General features: G+C 45.9%; 1 protein-coding gene across 1 annotated transcript in view; it reads left to right on the forward strand.

Annotated features, from left to right (window-relative positions):
• LOC124612246 overlaps nucleotides 1-14,788 on the forward strand; it is a 63,259-nt gene that overhangs the window by 28,248 nt on the left and 20,223 nt on the right. The window contains exon 5 of the mRNA XM_047140322.1: nucleotides 11,454-11,557. Coding sequence (XP_046996278.1) covers nucleotides 11,454-11,557 — 104 coding nt within the window. The remainder of the gene's footprint in view (nucleotides 1-11,453; nucleotides 11,558-14,788) is intronic.

The raw sequence follows: 14,788 nt of genomic DNA on the forward strand, positions 1-14,788 counted from the left end.
TTCAACCAGCTTGGGATTTTCACGATGTAACCGCCAATTGTACAGAACATGGCACGATACCCCTCACATAGGCACCCAATAACTCAGTCAATCAATATCAAGCCGAATAACAGCTTGTACACTCCCCGAAATTGAAATAAGAACACCGTGAATTCATTGTCCCAGGAAGCGGAAACTTTATTGACACATTCCTGGGGTCAGATACATCACATGATCACACTGACAGAACCACAGGCACATAGACACAGGCAACAGAGCATGCACAATGTCGGCACTAGTACAGTGTATATCCACCTTTCGCAGCAATGCAGGCTGCTATTCTCCCATGGAGACGATCGTAGAGATGCTGGATGTAGTCCTGTGGAACGGCTTGCCATACCATTTCCACCTGGCGCCTCAGTTGGACCAGCGTTCCTGCTGGACCTGCAGACCGCGTGAGACGACGCTTCATCCAGTCCCAAACATGCTCAATGGGGGACAGATCCGGAGATCTTGCTGGCCAGGGTAGTTGACTTACACCTTCTAGAGCACGTTGGGTGGCACGGGATACATGCGGACGTGCATTGTCCTGTTGGAACAGCAAGTTCCCTTGCCGTTCTAGGAATGGTAGAACGATGGGTTCGATGACGGTTTGGATGTACCGTGCACTATTCAGTGTCCCCTCGACGATCACCAGTGGTGTACGGCCAGTGTAGGAGATCGCTCCCCACACCATGATGCCGGGTATTGGCCCTGTGTGCCTCGGTCGTATGCAGTCCTGATTGTGGCGCACACCTGCACGGCGCCAAACACGCATACGACCATCATTGACACCAAGGCAGAAGCGACTCTCATCGCTGAAGACGACACGTCTCCATTCGTCCCTCCATTCACGCTTGTCGCGACACCACTGGAGGCGGGCTGCACGATGTTGGGGCGTGAGTGGAAGACGGCCTAACGGTGTGCGGGATCGTAGCCCAGCTTCATGGAGACGGTTGCGAATGGTCCTCGCCGATACCCCAGGAGCAACAGTGTCCCTAATTTGCTGGGAAGTGGCGGTGAGGTCCCCTACGGCACTGCGTAGGACCCTACGGTCTTGGCGTGCATCCGTGCGTCGCTGCGGTCCGGTCCCAGGTCGACGGGCACGTGCACCTTCCGCCGACCACTGGCGACAACATCGATGTACTGTGGAGACCTCACGCCCCACGTGTTGAGCAATTCGGCGGTACGTCCACCCGGCCTCCCGCATGCCCACTATACGCCCTCGCTCAAAGTCCGTCAACTGCACATATGGTTCACGTCCACGCTGTCGCGGCATGCTACCAGTGTTAAAGACTGCGATGGAGCTCCGTATGCCACGGAAAACTGGCTGACACTGACGGCGGCGGTGCACAAATGCTGCGCAGCTAGCGCCATTCGACGGCCAACACCGCGGTTCCTGGTGTGTCCGCTGTGCCGTGCGTGTGATCATTCCTTGTACAGCCCTCTCGCAATGTCCGGAGCAAGTATGGTGGGTCTGACACACCGGTGTCAATGTGTTCTTTTTTCCATTTCCAGGAGTGTATAAGTGCCAGAGGTAGACCCATGCGTTATTAACTTGCACAACTGTGAAACCTTTTCTGTTGAATAAATCATAAAAATTTTCTGAAATCATAATCACTTGTTTATGTATACATGCACATCGCACCTACCGATTCCGTAGTGAGCCGTTCTTTTTTGTTTGTCTTAGAGTATATATTGAGAATATATTAATATAGAAATTCGCAGTATAGATGGATGAACCACAGGTTCAAATACAGGATCTGTAGTGAATCGACAAAATAACCAAGGAGTATGGAATAGATCCACAGTTGTGACAAGATGCTAAGTTACTTTTGAATAATCACGAGCACTGCATGCACCGATGTGAACCAGTTTGCTTTCGACACAATATCCTCTTATCACTGTCTCACGTACAATAGGCCAATCAAGCCATAGCGATCGCAACTTCTGGATGAAATGAGCTATCACTGACGTCACATTTGTATGTAACTCTGTCACTCGACTTGAATACAAAAGCATCAGGCTGCCGAGATTAACTCAAAAGCACTCTCGCTGAGGTCCTTGCAATATGCTGAAGCCATTCCTCGCCTACCACCGACAGAGTTCATGTGACTGAAGAAAACAGCACCCGCTCCAAAAAATGCGTGTGGAATCTTATGGGACTTAAGTGCTAAGGTCATCAGTCCCTAAGCTTACACACTAAGGACAAACACACACACTCATGTCCGAGGGAGGACTCGAACCGCCGCCAGGACCAGCGGCACATTCCATGACTGCACCGCCTCAGACCTCTCGGCACACCCTCCAACAGGCTGCAGTCCACACGCCAGTTCCGGTGCTGCCCGTGCTGACCACGTCCGTTTTTGTGTCGCTACACACGCCAACTTAGAGTCTTGGACTGACGTACCACCAGAACTGCTCTTCTTGGGGTCTCTCCAGAAGGTCCCTTGATTCACTGTCCATCTCTAATCACCGGTCGAGCTCCCAGACTCGTTGGCCGTCTTAGCCCTCTGTTCCCCCTCGCTGAATTTCGACGGCGTGCAGACAGCCCCTCCTACAGACTCGGCACTAGCTTCCGGGAGGTGTCTGTCCCCTCTACTTCAGTCCAACTGACTGCCACCGTTCGTGCCTCTCCTCAGCACCGACACGTCGGCGGTCTCTTCGGTCACGTGTCTAACAGGAGTGCCAAACACAGCGCTAAGATCCAAATCACTGGCGCAGGGGAACATAAGCAAGCCGTCCTACATGGTGCAGTGTATGTCTTGAATACTGCTCGTGTAACCAGTGGTACACTCACATTTCATTCTTGCACTTTTTTTCTTCATGTGATCCACTTTCAGTTACAAATTTGTTTGTAGGAGAGATGAAGTGGTCAAGGAGAAATGATTGTAGGCCAGTTTTTACATTTGTTTTGCTTTTTATTACGTTTTCAGCCAGTGGAAGAAATTTGAATCCCTTATTTAGCAAAATGAGAGTGAAACCACTACCTGGCAGATTGAACTGTGTGCCGGACCGAGACTCGAGCTCGGGACTCTTGCCTTACTCGGATAAGTACTCTACCGACCGTCGGTAGAGCCCCTGCCCGCGAAAGGCAAACGTCCGAGTTCGAGTCTCGGCCCGGCATGCAGTTTAATCTGCCAGATAGCTTCAGTTCTTTAGCAATTTATTACACAAGATGTAAGTGGGAGGAGTGGACGTCAAAAAGCGGGCAAGATGAAATTATACAGTGAAAGATGGAAAATTAAGATATATTCTAAACGATAGGTTACATATGCATGGCCACCCTGCGCAACATCGAACAACTTTTCGGCCACCGAAAACTTTAATTGTTGTGCCGAGAGAAAATACGTTCCCTGGTTCAACGGTTCGTTCTTTGGTTTGCTTTCGGTGGAACTCTAAGACATAAAATTTGACTAACTTCCAGCATACTGCATAAATGTTCATTTACAGTTATTTATACGTATATTTTTGCTATCTCCACAAGTTTCTTATATTTTGGGAAATGCCATTGTGACTCTCTGGATGTTTTGAAACTTGGCGCCGACACGAAACTCATTCTGTCTAAGATATCTGACATACTGGAAAAGTATATGCTGTCGTTTTGCTCGGTGACTGAGATTTGCGGTGAACTTCCCCTCTGTTTAGCTGCAACTAGGCTATCAAATCCAGTGGCGTAGCATATCTCTAGGAGGTGTCGCTACGCTGACACACATCATTCCTTGGTACGACTTGAAGAGACGGCATGCAGCAACTATTATTTTCTATGGGTTCCTTGCGAGGTGCCAACTTGCTTTGCCGCCCTGTTCTTTGGACGACATCACGTCCCAGCCGCTCCCCGCCAACCGCACCTTCGCACCGTCGTCGTGCAGGGAGCATGCACGTGGCTTTGACGAGAGTGAGGAGGGGATGGGGTGATAACTGAATGCTGACACAATGGAGAACAGAGCGAGGGTAAAGAGGGCCCACACCACATTGTGGTGACCAGGAACACTGGACGAAGAACCAGTCGCAGATGGCACACTTGCATCCAGACACGCAGACACTGTGGTGTCTTGAACAACAATGTGGCCATCTGTGGCGGCACGAGACACTTCTGGGTGTGGACATCGCTTCAGCCTGCTGAACAGGCGCCCAAATTGGTGACATCAGGGGCGGCTGTGAGCCATTTACCTCCATGAGCAACAATGTGGATTGTGCCACCCGCGACTTGCAGCGAGACAAATGCGATTGCTGGTGTGGGCTAGGCCGACGTACTCGATCTGAGGATAGGCATTCTGCAGCAAAATCAATAATATACGAAGAAGAACACCATGAAACTTCCTGGCAGATTAAAACTGTGTTTTAATCCGACACGAAGTTTCATATCAGCGCACACTCCGCTGCAGAGTGAAAATACAATTCTGGAAACATCACCCAGGCTGTGGCTCAGCCATGACTCCGCAATATCCTTCCTTTCAGGAGTGCTAGTATACAAGATTCGCAAGAGAGCTTCTGTAAAGTTTGGAAGGTAGGAGACGAGGTACTGGCAGAAGTAAAGCTGTGAAGACGGGGCATGAGTCGTGCTTCGGTAGCTCAGTTGGTAGAACACTTGACCGCGAAAGGGAAAGGTCCCGAGCTCGAGTCTCGGTCCGGCATACAGTTTTAATATGCCAGAAAGTTTCATATCAGCGCACACTCCTCTGCAGAGAGAAAATCTCATTCTGAAGAAGAACATATCTGGTTTTAGTGTCACCCCTGCAGCCATACACTAACTTGTCTGAAGTAAGAAGCTCGTCTGGAAGGCTCTCACAACCCTTCGCTGCTACCAACACTGTTTCTGTGCAAATCCTTAGTAGAAGACCTCACTTTGCAGCCGAAATTTAGTTTCCATGGTGTCCGCATAAGATGCCACAGGGTAAGCTGTCTACTATCGTGTAACAATTCAGTTGGCGACGACCCGACACGTTGCAAAGTGTGGTAGGACGACAGGAAAATCTGTAAAGCTTGCTCCCATGTGTGGGGAAATGGAGTATTCTCGTGTGACGTTTTAACGTTCAAACGAAACGTTCAGCTTCACCACTAGACTGAGGATGGAAAGGTACAGTAGTCAAATGGTGTATGAAATTGGTGGAACAAAACTATTGGAAATAGGCTGAGGTTAATTGTGATCCATTGCCTGAGACAATGACCTCTGGAAGACCTTCACGACAAATAAAAGAAAACAAATCCGGATGTCGTGGGGACAACAAAAGGAAACATTGTTTATGTGCCTACCTCTAACAACAATCGTGTGTTCCAGAATGGACTCGCGAAATCAATATTACTTCAGGCGCAAAGGAATTGACGACAATGGCTGTCAGTGGGCATGGATTTACATCAGTTGGGAATGCCAAAATTCGTGCCAGACAGGAATTTGAACCAAAGTCTCCTGCTTACTAAGCAGATGCTCTGACAACTAAGAGCCCGTGGTCAGCATAACTGCACGCTCTTCGTTAGTACGCCTCATGTCAGACCCAAATTCTAACCTTACCCACACACTTCTGATGTAGTGCCCATTGCTCATTTCCCTTTTTATTCGCGGTACTTCCACTATTCCGACAAGACATCGAACCTGGTGTGCATCAGCACTAAAGAGGTCATTGGCCATCCTCATCTTTATTATTCATACACCGATCACCCAGAACATTATGATCACCGACTTACTATCTATATAAACGTCAAGGCGGAAGCAGAGTCACCTGGCGAGGGAAGTGTGGAAGTCAGACACATGCATGGTGCGTGTAGTATCGGTGAGTGTCTATCCGTGTGTAGAATGGGGAAGGTGTGTTGTATATCTGAGTTTGACCGAGGCCAGATTGTGATGGCTGGAGGCTCAGCACGAACATTTCGGAAACTGTACGACTTTTTGGGAGTTCGAGGAGTACTGCATGAGTGTATTCAACACGTGGCGAAAACAATGTGAAACCACGTTCAGGGGTTGGGTGGACATCCCTCATTATACATGTCAGACTTCGTAGGACTGGCAGACTTATAAAACAGGAAAGGCGGCGAACTGTGTCGGAACGAACATCAGGCTGGGCAGAGTAAAACAATGTGTGACCACGCAGTGCGCCCAACACCCCTAACGATGGACCTCCATAACCGACGGCCCAAGCTTTTGCCACTGTGAACAACACGACATCGACAACTACGACTGAAATGGGCAAGCGACCATCGGCACTGGTGGCAGAGCGCTCCATGACCCGATGAACTCCGATTCCTTCGTCATAATGTTCATACCGATTGGAGGTCGCGAATCCGTAGCCTTCCAGGGGAACAGTTCCTTGACACATGTACTTCGGGTCATGGACAAGCTGGCGACTTCTCCATTGTGCTAAGGCACCATGATGGCCAAGGAGTACCCTTCACCGGTTGGAGACCACGTACATCCCTTCAGGACGATCACTTTTCCCGTTGGCAGTGGCAATTTTCAACAATACAAAGCGTCATGTCACAAGGCCAGTACTGTTGTGGAATGGTTCGCAGACACAGAGGCAGGTGGGTGTTTGTCGGCAAGTAGACCTTGTGACGGCAGAAATATAGGTAGAATTTTGTAATACATAGATAAGGCGAGTGTCTCTTTTCTAATCTGGCTGTGGTTACACTGTGTTTTGTTACGAGTTTTAGAGACAAAAGCTATAGGTCTACTGGAATAAACAATTTTATGGGAGAGCACAGCCCCGATGCTGTACGAAGGTCCATCTACAGCTAACACAACCTGCTTAGCTGGGTCGAAGTGAATGAAACGTCGAGGACTGAACAATGCTTCGTTTAATGCGTTCTGGAGCTCTTTGAGCTACACGAAAGGAACATTTTCGCAGCGCAGGCAGTTGAGCGATGCAGCAATTTACACAGAGTTAGCAATAAATTTGATGTAGTATGCATGCATCCACACAACTGACTGGAGCTCCTTAATGTTTCGCAGATCTATAAACGCATCCAAGTGTGATGTAGTAGAATGAATACTTCGTGCATTAATTAAATGACCTAAGTAGTACAGTTCTTCCTAAGGTGAAGCTCTACCAAACGGTAATCTTTATGCTGGAACACAACCCAGGTGAGAGCTTATCGTGAAGTATTGCTTGGACTGCTCGTCCAGTGGCAGCTGAAAATACGTCTCACACAAATATTTACTTGAAAAATATCGACCTTGCCCCAGATTCTCCGTAAATTCCTCCAAACGTGAAATAGGAAAAGAATCCACGGCAGTTTTTTGGTTTGGTGTTGCTTTAAAATCAGTACACAGACGTAAACCACCTGAAGACTTCCTGAGAAAGACCAAGGACGATGATCACAAGATTGCAGAAACGGGATGAACAGCCCAACTGTCTTTATATATTTACAGTACCTCAGCAACTTCCTCACGTATTGTATGGGGGACAGGCCGTGCGCGAAAGAATCTTGATTGCGCATTGTCTTTCACAGTAATGTGCGCTTCAAAGACTGTAGCCCTTGCTAAACCTTGCCCAAACAATTCCTCGTATTTACTACACAATTCATAAACGTTACTGTGAGGCCTTGAAACACTGATTTGTAATACACTGTCTTGTGTTCAATGGTTCATCAAATGAAATGAGTACCATGATGAGCCAGAGAAACTGATATACCTGTCTAATGTCGTGTACAGCCCCGCGAGCACGCAGAAGTGCTGCAACACGACGTGGCCTGGACTCGACTAATGTCTAAAGTAGTGCTGGAGGGAACTGACTCCAGAATCCTGCAGAGCTGTCCATAAATCCGACCCAATACGAGAGGGTCGAGATCTCTTTTGAACAGCACGTTGTAAGGCATCCAAGATATGCTCGATAACGTTCATTTGTGGGGAGTTTGGCGCCAGCGGAAGTGTTTAAACTCAGAATACTGTTCCTGGAGGTACTCTGTAGCAATTCTGGAGGTGTGTGGTATGCCATTGTCATGCAGGAATTGAGCAAGTCCGTCGGAATGCACAACGGACATGAATGGATGCAGGTGATCAGACAGGATGCTTACGTACGTATCACCTGTAAGAGTAGTATCTAGACGCATAAGGGGTCGCATATTACTCCAGGTGGACACGTCCCACAGTTACAGAGCCTCCACCAGCTCTAACATTCCCCTGCTGACATACAGTGCCCATGCAGTCATTAGATAAAATTTGAAACGAGACTCTTTCGACCAGGCAACATGTTTCCAGTCATCAACAGTCTCATATCGATGTTGGCGGGCCCAGGCGAGGCGTAAGGCTTTGTGCCATACCGTCATCAAGGGTGCACGAGTGGGACTTCGGCTCCAAAAGCACATGTCGTTGATGGTCCGTTGAATGGTTCGCACACTGACACTTACTGATGACTCAGCATTGAAATCTGTAGCATTTTGAGGATGCATTGCCCTTCTGTCACGCTGAACGATTCTCTTCCGTCGTCGTTGGTCCTGTTCTTTCAGGATCTTTTTCCGGCCGTAGCGATGTCGGAGATTTGATGTTTTGTCGGATTCCTGATGTCGTACGGGAAAATCCTCACTTCAGCGCTACTTTGGAGATGCTGTGCCCGTTGCTCGTGTGGCGACTGTGACACCACGTTGAAACTCACTTAAATCTTGATAACCTACCATTGTTGCAACAGTAATGGATCTAATAACTGCGCCAGACACTTGTCATATTATGTAGGCGTTTCCTACCGCAGCGCCGTTTCTACCTATTTACATGTCTCTGCCTTTGAATAAGCATGCCTATGCCAATTTCTTTGACCCTTCAGTGTATAACCGAAATGTGTTTGCACTGTTTCTAGAACTAAGAACAAGAAGCGAAAGACCCTCTGTCAGGCCGGCCGGAGTGGCCGTGCGGTTCTAGGCGCTACAGTCTGGAGACGAGCGACCACTACGGTCGCAGGTTCGAATCCTGCCTTGGGCATGGATGTGTGTGATGTTCCTAGGTTAGTTAGGTTTAATTAGTTCTAAGTTCTAGGCGACTGATGACCTCAGACGTTAAGTCGCATTGTGCTCAGAGCCACCCTCTGTCACGCCACGAAAAATTGTAGGCGAAATACACACGTCAAGGACTAGAATTTCTTGTCTGTTGTACGCAGACAAAATAGAAATAGGCTGCTGTAGCGGTAGAGTATCAATTGAGCCATATGTGTCTTTGTCAGTTAGAGAAACAGAAGTACCAATATCCATTTTAATTTAATTGTTTTTGTTCCACGAATAAATGAACAAAAATTATGTTTGCCTGCCTGCGTACTATAGTGAAAGATAATGCGACGTGGAAGTGCGCGGCATGGCCTGTTCCATTGTTAATGGCTTCCCCATAACTGTGTGTTCTTGTTGACAGCATTGCTATAGCCACGCGTTTTCATGGTGGCCCTAGTTGCGAGAGTGGGGGTTGCCGCTTAGACACTGTTTAAATGTGAACTTGTTGTCCGCATTGGTAGCATTTTGCATCATGACAAAGGCAAACTGTCTGGTCATGATGCGAAAAACACGGAGTAGAAGACTGCCCCCCAGAATTTTGTAGCGCACTTTGAGACTGAAAGTTTGCACTTCTACATTTACTGTGTGCCTGAGCACTACGTTTTATCCCTTTAACTTTGTCTTGTACTTCAGAATGAGCACTGAACAACAGAAATGCATGGTGCCTCAAAATCAACCTCTATCGACTGTAGAATAGTGACAGATGCCAAAGTAGACAGCACTCTTCTTAAATAAGTACCTGATAGTTTTAGAATTGCAGCACTAATGCACGTATCTGATACATTATGACTGATACAGTAATGTATCATGACCTTACTGTAATTGACAGCACAAGAACACTTAAACGTATGATGCCTGGTTAGTACTCTAATCCAGTGGTTTATTGTTGATGTAAGCTGCTGTTTGAGATGAAAAATATATAGGTCGATGCTATGACATGGACCTGACTATCATAACGTTCATCCAGTAACTTAAGAAGGTTTTCTTACTTAACTAATTCGGGACTTAAGTCTGAACTCAGTGTAACACAGAGCGGTAGACTGACTGCGACAAAAAGACAGCATTGCAGTCCATACACGTTTTGTTTTCTATAGAAAAATCAGCCTCCAATTGCTCTAGATATTCCGACATTCTACAACAGATGAAATAGTAAAACACTTTATTACAAGGTAAGAAAGAATATTTACCTAACTTAGTACAATTCAATTCCACAGGAGGTTTTCGTGTATTTGATACTGTTTCTGAATATTAAAGCGTCACCTGATACAGCTAAAATTCCAATATTCTTCACTTGAAGTATACCTGACATATTGTTCACATTAAGTCATGCCTAAGACATTTATTATACTGGCGAAATTGTCGGATGATGCTGTCGTCTTGATTGGTGCCAACCTGCCTTTTTTTTCTACTAGTGTAGTAACTATGAACTGAAATAGACTGTTCTTTTGTAGTTTTATTAGCAAGTGAATGAATTGTGAAATGAGAATAAAATGTCTAATGCCTTCAAGAGTTGTCAGTAGTATGATGGTAGATGAACTACGTACATTACCTGAACTGCTCTTTCCAAGGGATATATTGCCCTAAAAATTGTGCCATACGATATAAATATGAGAAAATATGTATTATAGCTTGTAATGTTAATTTGTCTTCTTCTATAACAATCAACTATTGCAAACCCAGAAGTAGACTGTTTCAGAGTTTTCGTTTGAACTGCATACATCCTCCTCTTCCAATCAGAGCTACCTCACACTCCCTCCATCCATCATCTACCATCCCCTACATCCTTACCCCTCCCCCCAATTTTTGGAATCCGAATGCCTCGATTATCGTACAATTTAGTGATAACACAGTTAACATCAGATACATTAGTGTGGTGTAGGGTAGCATCTTTGACAAATAACTAAATTATTGCATCTACATCTATAGTCATACTTAGTGAACCGCTGTGAAGGGCCGGAAGTTGGTACTTCCTATTGTACCAGTTATTGCGGATTCTTCCCATTTAAGACTTCACCGTCGTTCTTCCAACGGCTTTGTCTAGGCTGCGGAGGAGCAGATAGAGGTTCGGGGCATTTCATGACCGTTGGAATGGCGAACTGCCGCTAAAGGCGAAAGACCCCGCAATGCTGAGTTGCCCTTGTACTTATACACCAGTGCAACGATTTTATGGTATTAACAATATATACAGATATGTCTCATCTTGTTGACAGTTTGAACACACAGTTTGACGTCACTAGACAATAACTATAATAATTCTGCACAAGATCAACTCCTTGCCACTATAGCAACATGTTCATCGTCAATATCTTTGCATGTAATTTGTAGTGAGCATCCACTAAGATACTGCCCCAATAATTCCATTATCTTAAATGGTAGAACAGTCAACCAGCAACTGGTGGCAATAGAAACGAACACAGATTTATCAGAGCATATCTGCCCATTCCTAATACTTGGTGTTTTCCTTTCAGGAGAAAGGCTTCAGGAGTTTCCCATGCAAACCCTGGCCTGGGACGAATGAAAAATATTGGCTCACAATGCTGAAAGTTTTGAAACCACCATCTGAAGCTGAAATGTAAGTGGATTTGTTTTTCTATTTTCTGGTTGTTAGTCCTTTACTCCACTTTAAATAATGATTTAGTAGTACCCATGTGCTGGCTCTTCCAGTACACATACTGTCAAATCTCAAAATTACTTCATTTTCTTGTACGTAACGTGGATAGGCGTAGTTCATGATGTACACTGTTGTGGTAAAGGTCATGAAATACTTTCTAATATTGTGTCGGATCTTCGTTTGTCTAGCGTAGTGCGACAACTCGACGCGGCATGGACTCAATAAGTCGTTCAAGTTCCTCGCGGTAATACCGATCCATGCTGTCGCCTTAGCGGTACGTAAATGCGAAAGCGTTGCCGGTGCAAGATTTTGTACACGAACTGACCTCTCTATTATGTTCCACAAATGTTCGGTGGAGGTTCGTGTTATTTGGAAACATGAAGTCGATGAATGGCTGAGAATGGTCTCCAAGTAGCCGAACATAAAAATTTACAATCAATGTTAGGTTCAGTTGGACCAGAGGGCGAAATCCATTTAATATAAACACAGCCCACACCATTGTGGAGCAATCATAAGGTCATACACTGCCTTGTTGACTACTGGAGCCCATAGCTTCGTTGAGTGTACGCTACATTCGAACCCAACCATCAGCTCTTACCAAGTGAAATCGGACTCATCTGATCAGGCTACGTTTCTTGTCGTCCCTAGGGTCCAGCCGATGTGATCACGAGCCAAGTAGAGACGATCCAAGCACCGTTGTGCCGTTAGCAAAGGCACTCGCATCGGTCGCCTGATACCATAGGCCATTAAGGCCAAATTTTGTCGCATTGTCCTAATGGTAGCTTACGCTGTACGTCCCACGTTGATTTGCGCGATTATTTCACACAGTGTTGCATGTTTGATAGCACTGACAACTCTACGCTAACGCCGCTGCTCTCGGTCGTTAAGTGAAGGACGTCGGCTATTGCGTTGTCTGTGGTGAGAGGTAATGCCAGAAATGGTTTTCTCGGCACTCTGTTGGCACTGTGGATCTCTGTCCCATATGTATAGCTCCAGTCAACATTCTGCTTTCAAAGTCCGTCAGTTCCTGCCACGCGTCAGTAATCACGAGGACAAGTAGGAGCTACGCCAATGTGCTACTCCTTTATTCCTTGTGTACGCAATACTACCATCATCTGTATACGTGCATATCGCTATCCCATGACATTCGTCATCTCATTGTATATTTTCACAGTGGCTATTTGAATGAATATGCTTCTCACTTAGTCTTATCATGGATAAACAAGGTGTCGAAAGTTGGTAACCATATGCAGCAGATATCCGTCTTGTTGGAAAAGCGATAATGGTGACACGTCGTAGCTCTTTGGAGACGTACCGTAACTGTGTTATAAAAGCGAACTAAGGGCTTAGTTACGTGTAATTGTGGAGGCAGTTACGATATCTTCTTGCCAATTCATGGTGCGTGAAGTCCTCCACAGAATGCCACATTGCAGCACCCCTCACCCAGTCTGATAAACTTGGGGTAAATGCTTACAAGAGATGGTCCATTCGTTCTACCTCCGGACACTTGACGGTGTCAACGCCAATCTAACGACAGGCATCGACATAGATTTCGCTTCGAACGGCAGCATTCCAATTGTTTTGCTGATAATTTTTTAAATGTCACATATTCTGCCTGAGAAAATATATGAATGACAAAACGCTCTTCCCTAAATCGGTGGAGGTTAGTGTCCCGTAATGTTGGATGGACAACTGATGACAGGGGCAGCATTAAGGATATCAGAACGCTTTTGTGGTGGTCTCTTCTTTTTTCTTCAGTTATCGGTCTTCTGACTGGTTTGATGCAGGCCCCCCACGAATTCCTCTCCTGTGCCAACCGCTTCATCACAGAGAAGCATTTTCAACCTATATCGTTAATTATTTGCTGGATGTATTCCAATCTCTTTATTGCTTTTGCCGTCTACAGCTCCCTTTAGCAGCATGGAAATTATCCCCTGATGTCTTAACAGATGTCCTATCACTCAGTCCCTCCTCCTTGTCAGTGTTTTGCACATATTCCTTTCCCCTACAATTCTGCGAAGAACCTCCTCATTCCTTACCTTGTCAGTCCATCTCATTTCCAAGATTCATCTGTAGAACCACATCTCAAATACATCGATTCTCTCCTGTTCCTGTTTTCCAACAGTCCATGTTTCACTACTATACAAATCTGTGCTCCGAACGTATATTCTCACAAATCTCTTCCTCAAATTAAGGTCTATCTTTCATACTAGTATACTTCTCTTAATCAGAAATGCCCTTTTTACCAGTGCTAGTTTGCTTTTTGTATCCTCCTTGCTCTGTCAAAAAAATGGCTCTGAGCACTATGGGACTCAACTGCCGTGGTCATCAGTCCCCTAGAACTTAGAACTAATTAAACCTAACTAACCTAAGGACATCACACACATCCACGCCCGAGGCAGGATTCGAACCTGCGACCGTAGCAGCAGCGCGGCTCCGGACTGGAGCGCCTAGAACCGCGCGACCACCGCGGCCGGCCCTTGCTCTGTCCGTCATTGGTTATTTTGCTACCGCGGTAGTAGAATTTCTCAATTAAAATCTACTCGGTGACCATCAATCCTGATGTTAGGTTCATCACCTGTCATTCCATTCTACAGCTGATGGTAGTCATTATTCGCAATTGCATAGTCATCTGATGTGTATCAAATAATTATTCTTCACTTTCACTCAGTATAGCAATGTCATCAGCGAAACCTTTCACCTTGAATTTTAATTTCACTCCTGAAACTTTCTTTTATTTCCATCATTGCTTATTCGATGTACAGTTTGAACAGTAGGGGCGAAAGACTATGTCCTGGGCGTGCACTCTTTTTAATCTGAGCACATCGTTCTTGGTCGCCTACTCTTATTGATCCCTCCAGGCTTTTGTACATATTGTGTATTGCCCGTCCCTCCCTATAGCTACCCAAATTTGTCTCAGAATTTCAAACAACTTGCAGCATTTGACATTGTCGAACGCTTTTTCCATGTCAACAAGTGCTATGAACGTGTCTTTATTTTTGTTTAGTCTTCTTTCTATTATCAATAGCAACATCAGAATTGCCCCTCTGTTCTCTTTACCTTCCCTAAAGCCAAGCTGATGGTCGTCTAACAAAACCTCAATGTTGTTTTCCATTCTTCTGTATATTATCCTTGTCAGCAACTTAGGTGCGTGAGCTGTTAAGCTGCTTGTGCGATAATTTTCGCACTTGT

The sequence above is a fragment of the Schistocerca americana genome, chromosome 4, assembly GCF_021461395.2.
Source record: "Schistocerca americana isolate TAMUIC-IGC-003095 chromosome 4, iqSchAmer2.1, whole genome shotgun sequence".
Classification (NCBI taxonomy): domain Eukaryota; kingdom Metazoa; phylum Arthropoda; class Insecta; order Orthoptera; family Acrididae; genus Schistocerca; species Schistocerca americana.